Source organism: Eretmochelys imbricata, chromosome 2 (assembly GCF_965152235.1).
Source record: "Eretmochelys imbricata isolate rEreImb1 chromosome 2, rEreImb1.hap1, whole genome shotgun sequence".
NCBI lineage: Eukaryota > Metazoa > Chordata > Testudines > Cheloniidae > Eretmochelys > Eretmochelys imbricata.
This window is the reverse complement of record NC_135573.1, coordinates 232,153,713-232,174,515: the sequence shown is the minus strand read 5'-3', so window position 1 is coordinate 232,174,515 and position 20,803 is coordinate 232,153,713. Positions and strand designations below refer to the sequence as shown.

At 42.9% G+C, this 20,803-nt stretch overlaps 1 protein-coding gene across 3 annotated transcripts in view; it reads left to right on the top strand.

Moving 5' to 3' along the window:
- Positions 1 to 16,405: 16,405 nt before the first annotated feature.
- LOC144260728 (LIM zinc-binding domain-containing Nebulette) overlaps positions 16,406 to 20,803 on the top strand; it is a 408,056-nt gene continuing 403,658 nt past the window's right edge. For all 3 annotated transcript variants that reach the window (XM_077809449.1, XM_077809448.1, XM_077809447.1), the window contains exons 1-2: positions 16,406 to 16,474; positions 17,898 to 17,992. In XM_077809449.1, the coding sequence (XP_077665575.1) occupies positions 16,406 to 16,474; positions 17,898 to 17,992 (164 nt within the window). The remainder of the gene's footprint in view (positions 16,475 to 17,897; positions 17,993 to 20,803) is intronic.

The window sequence follows — 20,803 nt, the reverse complement described above, 5'->3', positions numbered from 1 at the left end:
AGGGCAGGGAACAGGGGGGTTGGATGGGGGCAGGGGTCCTGGGGGGGCAGTCAGGAAGGAGAGGGGGTTGGATGGGGCAGCAGGGGGCAGTCAAGGGCAGGGTTCCAGGGGTGGTCAGGGGACAGAGCAGGGGTGGTGGATGGGGTAGGAGTCCCGGGGGGACACTGAGGAGATGGGGGGGGGGGATTAGATGGGGCAGGAGTCCCAGGGGAGCTGTTAGGGGGCAAGAAGTGGTGCAGAGGATCAGATAGGAGGCAGGGGCTGGGCCACACCTGGCTGTCTGGGGAGACACAGCCTCCCCTAACCGGCCCTCCATACAATTTTGGAAACCCGATGTGGCCCTCAGGCCAAAAAGTTTGCCTGTCCCTGCTTTAGAACATTAAAGCATGTTATCTTCACTTCTGTGAGCACTTCCATGTAGTCTGAGGAGTAAGCATATTGTATCTGCTCTTGACTGGCCACATCACTTGTTGATGTTCTAAATAGTAAATCAACAGAGCCCATTTGAAAAAAGGGAACTTTTAAATTTTTTTTATAAATTGAGTTCCATCACTATGAACTGACTATATCGTTAGGCAGGAATCTGGATTAACTAACATTTCTGAAGATGATGGGAGAAGCAGCTAAATAGATCAACTGATGGAGTCTGAGTAACATGACTGTCCTTTTATCCATAGGTAACAGCATCCTCTTACTAATGTAGTATTTTAGTCTAGAATCCTGATTCTGTTCCTATGCTGCCCTCTGGCTATATGTGGGCCTCCTATTTATATCCACAACTTATCAATAACAGTTAACTTGCATTTCCTGTTCACTAGCAACCCACTCAAAGAACAAGTCACTTCATATTTATATTTATATTTCCTACAGAAGACACAACTTGGTACGAATAAGGAAGAATTAATAATAATTTGTTAATAACATCCTGTCCTCCTAACATCATTCCACTGAATTTCTAGCTTAGGTTCCTTTTACATGCTGGAAGGGTTATTAATTGAGGTGAAGGTACGGAAAATCTCTCTTGGATTGATATTAAGCAGCTAATATTGATTCTTAAGTGTACATGTTTGGGGGTGTCCAAAGTGGATCTTCTCATCCCCCTACTGTCAGCTTGTCTGAGAACTTTGTTGGTGGCTTTGCATACCTAAACTCCTCATTAGGTCATAATGTTAGTACTTGTGACAGGGTGTAGAATCATAGAATATCAGGGTTGGACGGGACTTCAGGAGGTCATCTAGTCCAACCCCCTGATCAAAGCAGGACCGATCCCCAACTAAATCATCCCAGCCAGGCCTTTGTCAAGCCTGATCTTAAACTCCTAAGGAAGGAGATTCCACCACCTCCCTAGGTAACCCATTCCAGTGCTTCACCACCCTCCTAGTGAAAAATTTTCCTAATATCCAACCTAAACCTCCCCCACTGCAACTTGAGACCATTACTCCTTGTTCTGTCATCTGCTACCACTCACAACAGTCTAGATCCATCCTCTTTGGAACCCCCTTTCAGGTAGTTGAAAGCTGCTATCGTATCCCCCCTCATTCTTCTCTTCTGCAGACTAAATCAGAGTTCCCTCAGCCTCTCCTCATGAGTCATGTGCTCGAGCCCCCTAATCATTTTTGTTGCCCTTCACTGGACTCTTTCCAATTTTTCCACATCCTCCTTGCAGTGTGGGGCCCAAAACTGGACACAGTACTCCAGATGAGGCCTCACCAGTGCCAAAGAGGGGAATGATCATGTCCCTCAATCTGCTGGCAACACTCCTACTTATACAGCCCCAAATGCCATAAGCCTTCTTGGCAACAAGGGCACACTGACTCATATGCAGCTTCTCATCCACTGTCACCCCTAGGTCCTTTTCTGCAGAACTGCTGCCTAGCCACTTGGTCCCCAGTCTGTAGCAGTGCGTGGGATTCTTCCGTCCTAAGTGCAGTACTCTGCACTTGTTCTTGTTGAACCTCATCAGATTTCTTTTGGCCCAATCCTCTAATTTGTCTAGGCCCCTTTGTATCCTATCCCTACCTTCCAGCATATCTACCACTCCTCCAGTTTAGTGTCATCCTCAAACTTGCTGAGGGTGAAATCCACACCACCCTCCAGATCATTAATGAAGATATTGAACAAAACCAGCCCCAGGCCTGATCCTGGGGGCACTCCGCTTGATACCAGCTGCCAACTAGATATGGAGCCATTGATCACTACTTGTTGAGCCAGATCTAGCCAGCTTTCGATCCACCTTATAGTCCATTCATCCAGACTATACTTCTTTAACTTGCTGGCAAGAATACCCTGGGTAGGTGTACCTACCCTGCCCTGGCCCCACAAGGGTTAACTGTGCATTGCAGGCTGAGGAAGGCATGATCCTTTGCCTCTGCTTGACATGATCAGCCTAGAGGCAAGATATAAAAGGAAGCAGCCCAGTTCCTTCTGGGCAGACTGCAGAAGGGAGAGGATGCAGACTGCTGGCTCTTTCCAGGGAGCTGCTACAGGGCCCAACCCCAGAGCCAAGGCACGCAGAATTCCAGATTCTAGTATGTTTGACAAACCCAGAGAGGAGGTCGCGCTGTCAGGAGCTACACCACTTGAGGACCCCAGAGGCCCACAGGATTGGGTCCACAACAGCTGAAGAGCATTAATATATATCTAACTAAAAATAAGTTGCGTAGTTTCGAGAGTACTACCACTAGTTACGTCTGGCCTCCAGAGCCTCAGACCATTAGAAAGATAGTGTGGGGATAGATTCCCAACTAACTTCTGTCATCAATACTGTCAGGCTTTTTCAGGGTTTAGTCTCTCAGTACCCATCTACAGATCCATATGCAGAACCAGCTGTTTGCCAAAAACATTGGGACTAACATAATATGAGACAGCTATTGTAATGGGGGATTTGATCATTAGAAATATAGATAGCTGGGTTTTTGATGACCAGCAGAACTGCATGGTGACTTGCCTGCCAGGTGTGAAAGTTCTAGATCTCTTGAGACATAGAATCATAGAATATCAGGGTTGGAAGGGACCCCTGAAGGTCATCTAGTCCAACCCCCTGCTCGAAGCAGGACCAATTCCCAGTTAAATCATCCCAGCCAGGGCTTTGTCAAGCCTGACCTTAAAAACTTCCAAGGAAGGAGATTCCACCACCTCCCTAGGCAACGCATTCCAGTGTTTCACCACCCTCTTAGTGGAAAAAGTTTTTCCTAATATCCAATCTAAACCTCCCCCACTGCAACTTGAGGCCATTACTCCTCATTCTGTCATCTGCTACCATTGAGAACAGTCTAGAGCCATCCTCTTTGGAACCCCCTTTCAGGTAGTTGAAAGCAGCTATCAAATCCCCCCTCATTCTTCTCTTCTGCAGGCTAAACAATCCCAGCTCCCTCAGCCTCTCCTCATAAGTCATGTGTTCCAGACCCCTAATAATTTTTGTTGCCCTTCGCTGGACTCTCTCCAATTTATCCACATCCTTCTTGTAGTGTGGGGCCCAAAACTGGACACAGTACTCCAGATGAGGCCTCACCAATGTTGAATAGAGGGGGACGATCACGTCCCTCGATCTGCTCGCTATGCCCCTACTTATACATCCCAAAATGCCATTGGCCTTCTTGGCAACAAGGGCACACTGCTCACTCATATCCAGCTTCTCGTCCACTGTCACCCCTAGGTCCTTTTCCGCAGAACTGCTGCCTAGCCATTCGGTCCCTAGTCTGTAGCGGTGCATTGGATTCTTCCGTCCTAAGTGCAGGACCCTGCACTTATCCTTATTGAACCTCATCAGATTTCTTTTGGCCCAATCCTCCAATTTGTCTAGGTCCTTCTGTATCCTATCCCTCCCCTCCAGCATATCTACCACTCCTCCCAGTTTAGTATCGTCCGCAAATTTGCTGAGAGTGCAATCCACACCATCCTCCAGATCATTTATGAAGATATTGAACAAAACCGGCCCCAGGACCGACCCCTGGGGCACTCCACTTGACACTGGCTGCCAACTAGACATGGAGCCATTGATCACTACCCGTTGAGCCCGACAATCTAGCCAGCTTTCTACCCACCCTATAGTGCATTCATCCAGCCCATACTTCCTTAACTTGCTGACAAGAATACTGTGGGAGACCGTGTCAAAAGCTTTGCTGAAGTCAAGAAACAATACATCCACTGCTTTCCCTTCATCCACAGAACCAGTAATCTCATGATAAAAGGCAATTAGATTAGTCAGGCATGACCTTCCCTTGGTGAATCCATGCTGGCTGTTCCTGATCACTTTCCTCTCATGCAAGTACTTCAAGATTGATTCTTTGAGGACCTGCTCCATGATTTTTCCAGCGACTGAGGTGAGGCTGACTGGCCTGTAGTTCCCAGGATCCTCCTTCCCTTTTTTAAAGATTGGCACTACATTAGCCTTTTTCCAGTCATCCGGGACTTCCCCGGTTCACCACGAGTTTTCAAGACATCTAGACAGACTTGTGTAGTGCTGGGGAGGTTGTGGTACATGTAGGTATCACTGTCCTAAGGAAGGATAGGGGAGATTGTAGTCCAGGACCTCCCTGGTAGCACTGTCTGAAACGCTTCCAGTTCCACATGCAGGGTCAGTTAAACAAGCAGAAATGCTGCGTCTCAAAGAGTGGATGAAATGATGGTTTAGGGAGGAGGGATTTAGATTGATTAGGAATTGGGGAACCTTTTGGGAAATGGAGCCTATACAGAAAGGACAGACTCCACCTAAACCAATATGGAACTGGAGTGCTGACACTTAAAATAAAGATCATAGAGCAGTTTTAAAACTGAAGACTGGGGAAAAGCCAACAAGTGTGGAGGAGCACATGGTTCAGACATCCCTTAGGGGAGGATCTATTAATGGAGATTCCCTATCCTCCTAAGGAGAAAATGGAAGATAAAATCTGATCAGAAACAATCAAATAATGGCAAACTGCTAAAAAGTGACAATTTTTTTAAAGTGCTTATATACAAATGTTAGAAGTCTAAATAATATGGGTGAACTTGAGTGCCTTGTCTTAAATGAGGATATTGATATAATAGCCATCACAAACTTAGTGGAATGAGTATAATCAATGGGACACAGTAATATCAGGGCACAAAATGTATCAGGACAGAAGAGTAAGGGAGTGGCACTATATGTGGGGGAAAAAAGCATAGAATCAAATGAAGTAAAATTCTTAAATCAACCAAAGAATCTCTATGGACAGTAATTCCATGCTTGAATAATAAGAACATAGCAGTAGGGATATACTACCAACCACCTGATCAAGATGGTGATAGTGAGTTTGAAATGCTCAGGAAGATTAGAGAAGTTATGAAAATAAAAAACTCAATGGGTGGTTTCAACTATCCTCATATTGACTAGGTATATATCATCTCAGGATAGGATGTGCAGAGAAAGGTTATTGACACCTTAAATTACTAGCTTCTTGGAGCAGCTAGTCCTGGAACCCACAAGAGGAGAGGCAATTCTTGATTTTAGTCCAAAGTGGAGCACAGGATCTGGTCCAAGAGGTGAATATAGCTGAACTGCTTGGTAATAGTAACCATAACACAACAAAATTTAACATCTCTGGGCAGGGGAGGGGACACCATAGCAGCCAATCACAGTAGCATTTAAATTCAGAAAGGGGAACTACACAAATGAGGCAGTTAATTAAACATAAATTAAAAGGTAAGTGCCAAAAGTGAAATCCCTGCAAGCTTCATGGAAACTTTTTAAAGACACCATAGTAGAGCCTCAATTTAAATGTATACCCCACATTAAAAAACATAGCAAGAGACCCAGAAAAGTGCCACTGTGACTAAACAACAAAGTAAAAGAAGCAGTGAGAGGCAAAAAGGCATCCTTTTTATAATGTGGAAGTTACTTCCTATTGTCCTCAATAGGATTTAGCATAAACTCTGGTAAGTCAAGTGTAAAAATATAATTCATCATCATCACATTCCCATTATGCCTCTGGCATTTAGGGCAGTGACAAAGCTCCTCCACTCCTGTCTGTTTCTGGAAAGTTTTTTTTAATAGTTTCCCCAGCTGTGCCCCAGGTTTTTCAGCTTGTATTCCACAGCTCTTCGTCATGTTTTCAGGCAGCCTCATTTTTGCTTGCCTTCAGGTGTCCATCTTTTTGCTACTCTGGTGATGGAATCTGTTTCCATCCAAAGCACATGATCAATCCATCTCCAATGCCTCCTGGCAATGATGGTGCTCAGATCCTCTTGGCTGCACTGTGTCAATAGATCTTGGTTTGAGATTGTCCTGGGCCAAAAGATACAGAGGACTTTTCTGAGGCAGGTTGTATGGAGTGAAGACAGTTTGGACATGTCAGACTTTCTCATTCCCAGCATTCTGTACTAAAGTAATATTGAAAGTATGCAGCACTGATAAATCTTGAGTTTGGTTTTGGTGGTGTATTTTGATGATTTCCAGTCTGTATTTAATCTCCTGAAGGTGTTCCTGGCTTTATTGATTTTTTGTTCCGGATGTCCTGGCTTGTTTCACCATACTGGCTGATAGTGCTGCCCAAGTATGTGAATGGTTCAACACTAAGCATAATCCTCCATCCATACTGGGGATGGTGAGGCAATATTAAAGGTCATGTACCTGTCTTATTGCAGTTGATTTTCAGTCCAACTTGCTGCCTGAATAAGTGGAGTTGAGTTGTTTTTCCTTGTATATGGTGTTGGATATGTGATAGGAGCGCGAGACCATCTGCGAAGTCCAAGTCCTCAAGGGATGAGAAGGGTGTCCATTTAATACCTCTTGGTATGTTGTCTGTATGTTGCATTACCCAGTCGATGGCAATGTTGAAGAGGATTGCAGACATGACACCCCTGATGTACTCCTGTTTTTTTACTTCAAAACTGAGCACACTGATCAGCACTGCAACATCAAAAGCTTCTACTTCAACTTTACATTTGATTATATAGAGAGGGATTCCATATGCCTGCAGAATGCACCATAGGCTGGTCCTGTGAATGCTATCAAGTCTTTTCAAAGTCTATGGAGATTATGTAGAGTTGCCATTGCCATTCTAAGCCTTGTTCTATTATGTTTCATAGAGTGAAGATCTGGTCTGTGCATCCACGCCCTTTCAGAAAAGAGCAAGCTGGTTTTCAGAGAAAGCTATCAACTGCCCTTGATATACACTGGACTATGATCTTACACAATACTTTGCTTGGCCCAGATAAGTGTGATACCACACCAGTTATTACAATCACTGAGTTCCTTTCTCTGGTATCTTCACTATAATCCCATTGGTCCACTCATCTGGCACTTCCCCTTTCCCAGACTGATGCAAAGAGGGGGGCCAGGATAGATGCTGGTAGCTCAGGATTTACCTTGAACAATTCTGCATTCAAGTTATCCTTACCAGGAGCTTTCCCATTTTTTAAAGATTTGATGGTTTGGATGATTTCTTCCTTAGTTGGGGTGTCTGTGTTGACATCAAGATCTTCTGCCTCCTGGATGTTTGCTTCCTCTTCAGGTGGCTCCCTGATCAGCAATTCTTTGATCATCAATTCTTTTTCTGTTAGTAGGTGGCCATGTTTGTCTCAGTGTTTGTTGGTGTCTGCCACTTACTGCCAATAAGCTGCATCATTTTGTAGATTGTTCCTTGTTCATCACAGGAGCTGCATCCTCTGCTTGTGTTGCCAGATTATCAATATAATGTCATTTGTCTGCTCTCACAAGGTGTTTGGCCTCCTGGTGTTCCTTGCTATACTGCTCATGGTATTTGTCCTTTAGTTTCTGAGATTTTGTGTCTAAAACTTTTTTCTTCGGGGCTCGTCTGGTTTCTATGGTGTTCTACGTGCTGAGTGTAATCCACTCCTTCCTTCTCGCCTGCCTGTAGCCTAGACAGGCTTCATTGCTCTGTTTATAAATTCCTGTTACTTTGTCCCACTTGCTGATCTCCATCTGCATTCCCCTCTTCATAAAGGTCTGCAAGTGCCTGAAACCTGTTCTTTAACTGCAGAATGAAGGCTTTCTGTATTTCAGGGGTCTTTAGCTTGTCAATGTCATAATGTCTGTCTCATTTGGTTGACCCACACTTCTCAGTTGTAGCTTGATGGAGACTGTCACAAGGTGGTGGTCACTGCCAACATCTGCACCCCTTCTCACTTTCACATCTATCAGTGAGTGTCACCATATGCCATTCATCATATGATGATCAATCTGATTCTTATCTCTGTCATTTGGAGAACACCATGTCAGCTTGTGAATTTCACGATGTTGAAATAGGGTTCTGCCAATGACTAGTCATTCATATTGCAGAGATCAACAAGCCTCTTTTCATTCATGGTGCCACACCCATGTCTTCCCATTGGTCTGTCATTGTTCGTGTTGTCCTTACTGACCTTGGCATTCAGATCTTCCATGGTGATAGTTAGGTTGTGGCGTGGTACTCTCTAACTCCACCTGTAATGTAAGATAAAATTTGTCCTTTACTACTTCATCAATGTCATTTGTATGAGCATAGCACTGAATCAGGGTGATATTACTGTTTCCCTTTCAGTTTGGCTCTCATAAGTCTGCTGCTGATGGACTTCCATTCAAGCAGGGAATGCTCCCATCCCTTCTTCAAAAGGATGGCAACACCTTCATGGAGGTGTCCATCTTCCCATCCAGAATACAGCAAAGTTTCTCCTGAGGCTGTTAATCTTCCTGATCCTGTCCATCTGCTCTTGCTGACACCCAGGATGTGTAAGCTGTAGCATCTCATCTCTGCTGTGATCTGAGCTAGCTTTCCTGTTTCGTACATTGTCCATACATTCCAAAAACCAAGTTTGATTTGTCTTTGTGTTGAGCACTTCACTCTTCGTGCCAGTGGCTTCCTTTCAGCTTTCATCACTGGCATTGACTCCTGAAGGCTATCATACACAGTAATGGCCAATTTCTCCATCGCTGTTTCTCTAACATCTTTTTTTAACAGGACAGGGTTCTTAGCCCTGTGCCTAACCCCCAACCTGGAGGACCAGGGTGTCTGTTTTGTCTGGCCTCTCCCGCACAGACCAATCTGGCCTGGTTGAACCTACCAGGAGCAAAACCCCCCCTGCTGACAGACTCTGGGGATCATTAGAGCACACAAGCTGTCCCACCACAAGGCACAGACACCAGAAGACAGAAATATAATGACACAGGCCAAAAAGAATTTGAAGAGCAACTAGCCAAAAACTCAAAGTAACGGCAATTTTTAAGCATATCAGAAGCAGGAAGCCTGTTAAATAACCAGTGGAGCCACTGCATGATCAAGATGTTAAAGGAACACTTAAGGAAGATAAGGCCATTGCAGAGAAACTAAATGAATTCTTTGCATCAGTCTTCATGGCGAGTATGTGAGGGAGATTTCCAAACCTGAGCTGTTCTTTTTAGGTGACAAACTGTCCCAGATTGAGGTGTCATTAGAGGAGGTTTTGGAACAAAATAATAAACTAGACAGTAATAAGTCACCAGGACCAGATGTTATTCTCCCAGGAGTTCTGAAGGAATTCCAACTTGAAATTGCAGAACTACTAACCTGTGTATGTAACCTACCATTTAAATCTGCTTCTGTACCAGATGACTGGAAGACAGCTAATGTGATGCCAATTTTTTAAAAAGAATCCAGAGGTGATCCCAGCAATTACAGGCTGGTAAGCCTAACTTCAGTACCAGGCAAATTGGTTGAAACTATAGGGAAGAACAGAATTATCAGACACAAAGATGAACATGATTTTTTGGGAAGAGTAAACATATTTTTTGTAAAAGTAAATCATGCCTCACCAATCTACTAGAATTTTTTGAGGGGGTCAAGAAGCATGTGGACAAGAGGGATCCAGTGGATAGTTATGTAAAGCCTCTGCTCAAATGCAATTGTAAGATCTGTAACTTTAAGGTCTGCAACCTTTTTGCAGACTTTGTAACTTCAGTTATTGTTAACATAGCCTTAAGTTTTTTGTAAACTTTTCAGTTACACTTCCCCCACACTTTGTCTCCTCTCCCTCTTTGAATACCTGTGAAGTGGCTTTCCCCTTCCCCCTCCCTGCTGAAATGCAGGGAATGGGATGAATGGGCTGGTTGAACAGCTGGAAGATCAGAAGAGCTCCCAGGTACTTAAAGGTGTCTGGGACTCTAATTAGGCAGCACCTGGACACTGTCTGAGGTGGAGTGTGACCAACCAGATGCAGCCAACTCATCTCTAGTTGCAGGCCATGAGGAGCAGGTCCTTAAAAGGGGAAGGGGCCATGTGCTCAGGAGTGCACTCACAAGCTTGTACCTCCCATGAAGGCCCTTTGCCCAAACCACCTGGCCAGTGGTTGGCCACATTGCATTCCATTGTGCCTCGGGAAGACTTACCTTCATCACACCATCCATTGCTGTGCTGTGGAACACTTACCTTGGAAAATCCTGACATCTCCAGTGCTGTGCCTGTCCTGGAAGCGTGAGTATGAGAGTGAGTGACACCCCCCCACAACCATGGCATCATAATAAAACAATATAAGTGTAACCCTGGGTTGGTTTCTAGGGAAATTGAGGTAACAATAGTTTACTTAGATTTTCAGAAAGCCTTTGACAAGGTCCCTCACCAAAGGCTCTTAAGCAAAGTAAGCAGTTATGAGAGGATAAGAAGGTCCTCTCATAGATCAGTAAGATGGGGAAACAAAGGGTAGGAATAAATGGTCAGTTTTCAGTATGGAGAGAGGCAAATAGAGGTATTCCCCAGGGGTCTGTCCTGGGACAAGTCCTATTCAACATACTCAAAATGATCTGGAGAAAGGGGTAACAGTGAGGTGAGAATTTTCAGATGAGATTAAACTACTCAAGATTAAGTCCAAAGCAGACTGAGAAGAGGTATAAAAGGATCTCACTAAACTGAGTGAGTGGACAATAAAGTGGCAGATTAAATTCTATGTTGATAAATGTAAAATAATGCACACTGGAAAACATAATCCCAACTAGACATACAACGATGGGGTTTAAATTAGCTGCTACCACTCAAAGATCTTGGAATCATTGTGGATAGTTCTCTGTGCACATTCATTCAATGTGCAGTGGCAGGCAAAAAAGCTAACAGAATGCTGGGAATCATTAGGAAAGGGGTAGCTAATAAGACAGAAAATAGCATATTGCCGCATGTAAATCCATGGTATGCCCACATCTTGAATACTGTGTGCAGATTTGGTCACCCCATCTCAAAGATATATTGGAATTGGAAAAGAAAGAAAAGAGCAACAAAATGATTAGGGGTATGGAACAGCTTCCATATGAGGAGAGATTAATAAGACAGACTCATCTTAGAAAAGAGATGACTAAGGGGCATATGAGAGGTCTATAAAATAATGACTGGTAGGGAGAAAGTAAATAAGGAAGTTTTTACTCCTTCTCATAACACAAGAGTCACCAAATAAAATGAATAAGCAGCAGGTTTAAAACAAACAAGGAAGCTTTTCTTCACATAGTGCAGTCACCCTGTGAAACTCCTTTACCAGAGGATGTTATGAAAGTCAAGACTATGAATGGGCAGGGATGCACAACCATGCTTTGAAGTAGCCCTAGCCTCTGTTTGCCAGAAGCTGGGAATGGGCAACAGGGGATGGATCACTTGATTACCTGTTCTGTTCATTCCCTCTGAAACACCTGGCATTGACCACTGTCAGAAAACAGGATATTGGGCTAGATGGACCATTGATCTGAGACAGTATGGCTGTTATGTGGTGGTAGAAGATACATTTGTTTATACCATGAGTGCACCTGTTCACACTGCTCATTCCCTGTGGGTTCTAAAACTACATGCCAATTAGGCTTAATATAAAGGTTGTATAAGCACTCCCTTTGTTCCCCTTAGCATATGCTAGTGAATATTATGTTAACTGCTGTTGCATAGTTTGGGCTCTATAAAACATAATGTGCCAGGTAAAAGGCATGTAAATGTAGCTTCCTGGCTGGAGGCCCACTCTGCCTATGTCCTTGGGCTGTGCTTGCCAAAAACACAGTATCCTTTGCACAATTCTGAAAACCATCTTTGTATGGCTAGCCCTGAGCCTATGCCAGCTGTCCCAGTTGTTTGTGTGCACCCAAGCATTGGTGTGCATGTACTCTACGCATGTCCAGCCACTCCCTTTTGAAAAGCAAATCTGTGCCCATCTGCTGCTTGATGCACACACATTGGGATTTCACCTACACAACTTTTGAATATGCTTTATCCTCACAAATTTGTAAATGCACCATTTCAGGTTCAGCCAACAGTGCACAAGACAAGTGAGCTGAGTATTAACAATCCTCTGCTTTAACAAGGTGGTGCTCCAGGTGACCAAAGTAATTTCTTACTAGGTCATATTTCAGTTGCTTTATCCCTGCAGTCATAGGTAAGAACCAAATCTCTTTGTATTGTGTCAGAATCTGAGGAGAACATTTTAGTCAAGTGTTCATGAAAGTAGAAAAGGAGAGACCCATGAGTAAAAGGAAATTCTCACTCCTTCATACCTAAAATAATGGAATTGTCCCTTTATAATTGCTCTGAAAAACATGGTGTCTCCTTTCAGTCTATTTTGTACTATAGAGGTATGTACCAAGTTCTACTAAGATGTAACTTTTATATTTTTTTATTGAGCTTGCTGACTCTCTACGTGATTGCCTGACCGTTAGTAATTCTTTACATGCTATGCTAAGGTTATTCTTGTTGCTAACTGTAGTGTCCATTTTACATAATACTCAAGTGGCAGATCAGGCCCTGTGATAAACTTTGGTGATTGGCTGACCACTTTTAGAATTACCTTGCTCTATCTCAAGAGTTAAATAGAAAGCACTGTTATCAATCTATAAAACCATCTATCAAGATTTTTCTATAGCTTCATACTGTTGGAATCATGTTACAGAAAATAATGGTGTCTACACAGCGTTATTTTTGTTGCAGTTTACCTATGAAAACATAGAGCCTCTAAGCTTAGCTTGTCTAGAACCAAAGCTGGAAACATATTTCCTCTGACCCTTGTATATGTTGTATATTAAGGGTGAATGCTTTCCTAGTGGACAACTTAAATGCACATTTCTGTAACAGCACCCCAGACAGCCTTAAGCAGAATCATGTCAAAGTTGTATTGTTTCTATTGGAAATGAACTCTGCAGAGTTCCTTTTTGATGTGGTTAAAAGTAAACTCAGACAGAGGGAGGAAAATTGATTGGCTTTTCCTGTGCCCATTGATGTGAGTTTCATTTTTTTGTCCTCTCCACATAGTTAAGTATAGCCACAGCTTTCGGCAAAGTCTTTTCCAACATTATTTATCAGTATTATAGTAATACCTAAAGGCTCCACCTCATTCCCTCTTCAGGGCCTTAATCTGGCTGCAAGACTATCTTCCTCTCTACACATTGTAAAATACCTGTTATGTACTTTAGCCAATATCCAAGCCTAACAGGCTGATTCTGCCCTCCTTACATTGAGTGTAGTACCTTACTCTGCAAGTAGTCCCAACCTTTTACTTGTAAAAGAAGCATATTTGATATGAAGATAGAAACCAGTATCATTAACAATAAATCCAATGTCGGTTTTTACAATCTTTTAGACTAGAACCTCTTGAGTATTTAATCTACTGATGTTTTGTTGACCACCTCCATAGGCTTTCTACTGCAGGAAAATTATCCAAGGATGACAGTGAGCACAGCTGAAGTAGTGCAGAATAGTTTAATTGCACATGTAAGTCAGGACAAACCACATTCAGCTTACTTTCAGAAACCATGATTAAAATCTGCAAGAATTAATGAAAAAATCATTTTTCCAAGCCCTGAAAAAGTCAGTAATGGCCTTAACTATAGAGAACTGCCTGCCCCAGCAGAAAAGCAGCCATGTTCCAGGTTGCAAACATAGGTCCCTATCCCCCAGTGTGATCTGCAAGGGCAGGTCCTTATGCCCAAACACAACTCCATTGCATTCTATGGGATTCAGTGCAGGCAGAAATGTCTACACTGCTGATTTTTTGCAAACTTACTGCAAGTAGGAGCTCTTCACAACCCCGTCTTCATGATTTTCACAGGGGACCCTTCTCCATACAATACCGTGTCACCTTAAGGAACATGCACTGATTTGCAAACCAGAAGACTGACTCCTAGCTCTAGCAGTTCCACTGACTGCTGTTAATGTATCTGTGCAGGCCTCATGCCTCTACCTTAGGAGAGGTAATCATAATTTACCCATTTTATAGATGAGAATTTGTAAAACATTTAAGACATTTTGATTCTTGAACTTTCAGGATCGGGAGTATCACTACCTACAGATCAGATTTCAGGAGTGGTGCACTAGTTGGGCTATAGTTTACCATCTTCTATTGCACCAAGAAAGTTAGATGGTATTCACCCTCACAATTTTCTACAAATCTGTTTTCTCTGCAGAAACACCATCTGCACATTTACCTTACTGGGTTTAAAGTATTTACAGCTAGAGGAGACAGAAACCCAATATCATAAGCCACAAGAGCTAATGATATTTGTGACCTCATAATTGGTAAGAATCTATTTTATACTGTTCTAAACTGAATTTTACTTAATTTGTTTGGCAGTACTTCCCATGCTTGAAAACAATTGATGGGGGTGAATGTACAATCTCTTTTAAAGATCCCATGTCCCCTTTATAAGAGTTGGGCTGCTAAACCAGGAGTTATAGCCAAGTTCTAGTTTAGCTGATTTCATTCTGACTACCTAATAAATATACTTCATCTTCACTTCTTGTCACAATGTGGAGTACTGCTTTGTACTGTTGAAGAGTTGTAGTACTTCACCCCAGAAATGGTTGCACAGCAGTGGATAAAGTGCTCCTGTTGGGATGGTTTGCATACCAATTTGTTAAAGAGGACTGTGGTCAAGGCAAAAACACAAGACTTTTGCCATAACATTCCCCAAGCACTAATAACAATTGGATCAAAATAAACTGCTAAAGCCTACTCTGAGTCTGATTCTGCCAGTCTCACTCCCATACATGAGTACTTGATGGGACTAAGGATATGCATAAGTACTACTCAACCTGAGTAAGGACCAGCAAAGTGAGGCCAGAAAAGCTGGGAGGTATAAGATAGTGAAGAGGAAACCCAAGTGTATGTGTTGATCCTGATACAGCTTGACATACTTTTGTCAGGTGTAAAGTTGGTTGGAAAAACTGTCAGAACCCTTTTCTGTTAGAAAATGCAGTTCTATCAAAATGCTTCACAAAGTTGTGTCAATTTTGTCAAAATTTCATTTTGGAGAAAAACCAAAAGTTCTGACAGTGCCAAAATGTCCTATTTCTACACTTTGGGAAAGAAACATTTATTTTTTTCATTTTGAAATGACTTTTTGTTTCCCTTTTTTGTACTGATCATATGAAATAAAATTGCACTCAAACCACCATGAGTGAACTGATCCAAAATGACTCCATCCTCCCCAAAATTTTCCTTCAGGGGGAATTTTCAAATGTTTGAGTTCTGTTCTAATTCAAAACACAGCCATCTTTCCCAAGTTCAGAATCCTTTGCCAAAGGGGATTTCTGGCCTCCACCCACCCCAGTCAGGGGATTAGATACACTGGAGATGGTCACAGTATAATTAGTGCCCTGATCCAGCAGCTCCACCCACCCACAGACTTAAGGCACCGTTGGCGGGGCTCTGCCTTCAGGCTCTGGGCCTAAGTTTGTAAAGGGCCCTGAGTTGCCCCTTGAATGGGGTTATGGAAATACGAATCAGGACTAGGGGTGCCAAGTCTGGTGGGACGGGTTCCTGGAGGTTTCCTTAGATGACATATTTAATGCCTGGGGCCTCCAGGACAATCCTGGAGGGTTGGCAACCCTGGGCATGACGATGAAATGCCACCAAGCAGCCGCGCGTTCAGCCTTTCCCCTGGGCTGGGGCAGGTGCGTTTGGGGCGCGTGCGAGGCCCACCCCAGCGACCCGTTCCCAGGCGCAGCTGAGGATCTTTGACCGCGCTGCTGGCAGCCGGGGTGTCTCTGCCACCCGCTGCCTCAGGCAGGCAGCGCCCCGCTGCGGCGGCCACTGCCCTCGCCGCGCGGGGGCGCCCCGGCTGCGCTCCGCCGGCTGGGCTGGCTCGCTGCGGCGCGTTGGTGGGCTTGGCTTGTTCCTGCGCGGCGAAGGGCGCCGGGAGCTGCGAGCAGCGTGAGTCACCCAGCCCGTCGGCGCGGGGAGCCCAGAGCGCAGGCACCGAGCGGAGGAGGCGGGTGGAGGCAGGCGGGGGACACGGGCTCCCCTCCCTCCCACTCGCCCATGCTGCCGCGCTGCAGTCAGCTGGAGCAGCGCCTCCGCCGATGACCTTCTCGCCCGCCCGCCGCCCCTGAGGACGCCCGGCTCGGCTGCCCTCTCGCCCCCGCGGGGCGGGGATGCCACAGCGGCTCCCGGGAGCTGCTTCCACCGCCGGGGCCAGTTGCAGAGCCGCCGCCGCCGCCGCTCGCCAGGAGCCTGAAAAATGAACCCCCAGTGCGCCCGCTGTGGCAAAGTCGTCTATCCCACGGAAAAAGTCAACTGCCTGGATAAGGTGCTGGGCGCCCCGCCGAGGGGGACGGGGCACGGGGGGAGGACGCGGCGCGGGGACAAGGGAGGAGGTGATAGATGGGTGAGCTGGGGGCTGAGGATGGTGACCAAGAGGGTGTCACTGGGATGTGCTCCCTTCCCCCCCAAGTATCACCATTTTGCCTGCTGGAATAAGTACGTCGTCTGAAATGGGTGGAAAACAGCAAACCGGCCCCTGAAGCAGGCGCCCGTGCTGGGGGTGTGGGGGAGGGGGAGCTGTTTGGAAGGGTTAATGTTTAGTCACTAGGGGGAGGGGGGCAGTCGCCTTGGAGAAGCGGTGCAATAGTATCCCTTTCTTCCGGGGAGCTCGGCTGTTGCTGCAGGGATCCAACCGATGTGCCTTAAAACAAAACAGGGAGAGAGTACAATACCTGCAGGTTGCAAATAACGTACCGCACCTCTGCCTGTCGCTGCGCTGGAATCTGCTCCTCTCCTAATCGCAAGGAAATAGGCAGATAGTAATTAGCATGTCATAGCACTGCCGCTGCTGACGCATTGCTATGAATACATGCTAGGGAGCCCAGAATTGAGACCAAGATTCAAATGCCCGTTCACCAGTCAAGCACAACAGGGTTTTATGACTGTTTCAGACAACAGCCCTTAATCTAATGCCTGTAAGAGGACAGCGTTTTGGAGAATAGATCATAGAGTCCTTTTCTTCTCTTTCCCTAAAGGAAGTTATATTCAAAGGTGAAACCCCTGTGAGCTATAGCATATTTCTTCCCAGGTTGACGCAGCTGAGATGTTTCAACAGCATATCACACAGCAGTTCTGCTGTGACTGATCATTAAACCACACCAGGGCAAGAGAGATGACCTTTCCCTTGATATTATTCCTGTTTAATATTAGTTAACATGAAGCCTGGTCATTTCATAAGTGTACAAGCATTAAGACTGTGAGGGGTGATCCAGATTGACACCCCCACACACCCTGGAAAGGGAGTAGCGGCTGTTGGATGAAAATACTATTGTGTATTAAATGTAGTTTATATTTCGTATACCAACAACATATTAATTAGTGGTTTTATCCATGTAGTATTGACAGTTTTTAGAAAACATTTCATTGATATTGTACTAATCAAAATGTGAACATTCTGCTTCAGTTGTCCTTAAAATAATTCCATTAAGGTTAAGCTGCTGAGATCTTGGCGTTCACTTTACTAGAGAATTTATGGGATTTGGAGTTGTTTCAGAAGTGCTTACAGTTGCATAAAAAAGTAGAACACTTTAATTTACAGAAATACTTATTAAATGTTCTAGTGGTAAAAAACCTCTCCTAGTTTGAAAAAATATTGACTTACGCTAAGTATTTAAATACAATTTTAACTTAAAAAATTAGCCCTGGAAACATCAATATTTTAATTAACTATAATTTAAATTTCTTTACAGTACTGGCATAAAGGATGCTTCCATTGTGAAGTCTGCAAAATGGCTTTAAACATGAACAACTACAAAGGATATGAAAAGAAACCATATTGCAATGCGTAAGTATAATAAATGTCAAGTCTTGCAGAAATGCATTTGAGAAACTAGCTGGTTAGGGAGAGTATCAGAGCACAAACATGAATTGTATTACTTAAAAAAGTTGGTTAATTGTATTACATAGGTGTGGACGTGCAGTCCTAAGCACAATTTATCTTTTGATTTAATAAAGATCACGATTTCTATGTTTTAATATATATGCTGTAATATCAAATTTCTCCATAAAAACACCATTCTGCAATGAGTGTGCTGAACCCCATTAATTTCACTGGGAATCTGCAAGAATAGAGAGATTTCCCCCACACAGAGCTCCATGCATGTTTAGGTCTATAATCAATATTTTAGATACAAAAAATTTCACTTCTGGTACGAATTTTACTGGGGAACTGTAAAATTAAAAACTTTTTTTTTGGTAAAAATCCTTATTTCTGTTGTTCAAACAACACCTTGGTTTACTAAAGCTGGATACTTTAAAAATTCATTTTACTTTTTGCTGTTCTTGCCATCTGCTTACCTTCTGCATTTATCTCAGCTTTGAAATCCAAAAAGCTTAGTCAGTTTCACTTTTGTCTGACCAGAATCTGACCAGAATCTTATCTTCTGGTTCTAATGAACTAGTACAGAGCTTCTGTGTTTGAGTTGCAAATACTATAAGGGAACATTTTGGTATATAAAATATGTTCCTGTTGTTGTTTGTACCACGCCCTAACATTTGCTTGGTACATGCAAGTGTGTATTTTTTAAGCTTTGGAAACATTTGTTCTTTGCTTTTTTGAAAGCCTATTTTTTTTGGTAAAATATGGACCAAATTTGACCTTAATGTCCCTTTAAAGAATATGCTCATATTGTGATCATTTCCATGCCAAAAGTATTAATACACAAAATATTTGTCAAAAAAGTATTATCCTAAAAGCTTTATTTCATCAGTGTAACACTTCACTATGGACCCATACAGAACAGTCCAATAACTTGTAACTAGCTAATGCTTATTCTGTTCTATGATAAAATCATTTAAAAATGTAAAAATCCCTGTGTACTATAAAAATATGAAGATTTTTAGTAAATGTTGTTACTCTGCTGCCAAACCTTGAAGATTTTCCTTTGAGTGTGTATAATCACATTTTAGGAATTTATTTTCCTATCCCTAAGTTTCTAGTTCTTCCTGCAGGATTATACCTTGCACTGCGAGCTCAGACCTCTTACATTACACATGTATAGGCTTCATCAGTACTTGCAGGATAAAAACAGGGTTACAGGATGTGGTGGTGATGATTCAGTAGGTGGCACACTTCCCTTTGAGTCAGTCAATGCCCCAGCATGGTTCTGGATGGTCCTCTGCTGTTGGAAGTGTTATCTTTTGGATGAAGTCTGAAATAGAGACCCATATAACTTGTGGTCATTACAGAGCTCATGATACTTTGGTACTTCTTGGAAGAGCACATTTTTGTGTGTCCCTTGTCATGGCTACATTTCAACTCTGGTATTCTGCTCACTTAAAACTTCCAAAGTAGTTTCAATTGGTTATTTATATTCAATAACCCACTCTCCAACAGAAAATTCCTCCATGCTGTGGGTGCATGGTAGGTGCAGTATTTCCATGCCATAGGTGCCTACATTTCAGTTGGGGAAGTGATGCTCTTCTGTGCAGTCTAATGCATGCTGAGATCTTTCAGAGTGGGGGGTGAGAAGAATAAGTGCTACTAACATGTGAGGTACTATTCTTCCTGTTAGCCGATGTAATAAACTTCGCATGTAATAGTGATCCTTAAAGAGGAATTTATTGCCCTTTTTAAAAAACAGAATTATGTAACAATCACTGTTCAAATTAGTCAGGAGGAGCTAGTATGTATAATATGGAAGATCATGATTCAGAAAATGAGAGCTGAATTAGTAAAAATAATGTAAGAACATTGTAACGGTGAGTACTCTGAGATTGTAAAGTTTTCTAATCTTTGTTCTTAAATTTTGTCAAACTTGTAGTGGATTTGTGAATATTACTTTACGCAAATGCTCAAAGTATTGATTTGCATATGTCTTATTGTTGAACCATGTAAAGCAGAGTAATATTTTTAATAGGAGTAACAAATGTTGGTCTGAACAAATGTTGAATACTTTTCAGGGAAAAATGAGACACCAGTTTGATGTAATGCAAAATGGTATTTTGAAAATGTAGTTTGTTTATTTGAATTATTACCTTTTGACTCATGAATCTTACATCTGATTGATCACATAATTAAAGTTACTTAGTTAAGTAACACTAATATAAATATTTTAAATGAGATTTACCTTCTTTAGTGTTCATCAGTAGGAGACAGCTGAAACTCCTGTTGGGTCAATTATTGCTTGATCATAAAATCTGCAAATGTAAATTTACTTGGCTACTGGAAGTGCTTGACAAAAGTAGTTATTACTAGACAAGTAACTGAGGCCATCCATCACTACAAGTATAATTTATAGGAAAAAGTACAGAATTATGAGCAAATCATTTTAATGGAAGAACAACACTAAAACCATTTAATAGGCGTGAAAGCCATAGTTAACTTTTCATTTAGATAAGTCAAAATGCATACAGCCTAAGTAATTTCAGTGCCTCTTTTAGTTCCTAAGTTAATGTATTAGCTACACTGTATTTTGAACTTTATTTTCCACTCCATTGTGCAGATATTTGCCTTTCTTCTTACCCATTTCAATTGTTTATTGTACTTGAAGAAATGGAACTGTTGAAACCAACTTCATTTTCCCTTAGATACTGATCTGTGAATGTGTTGACTTCAAACTATGCTTTGTTTTGATGGGGCAGAATGGAGGGAATT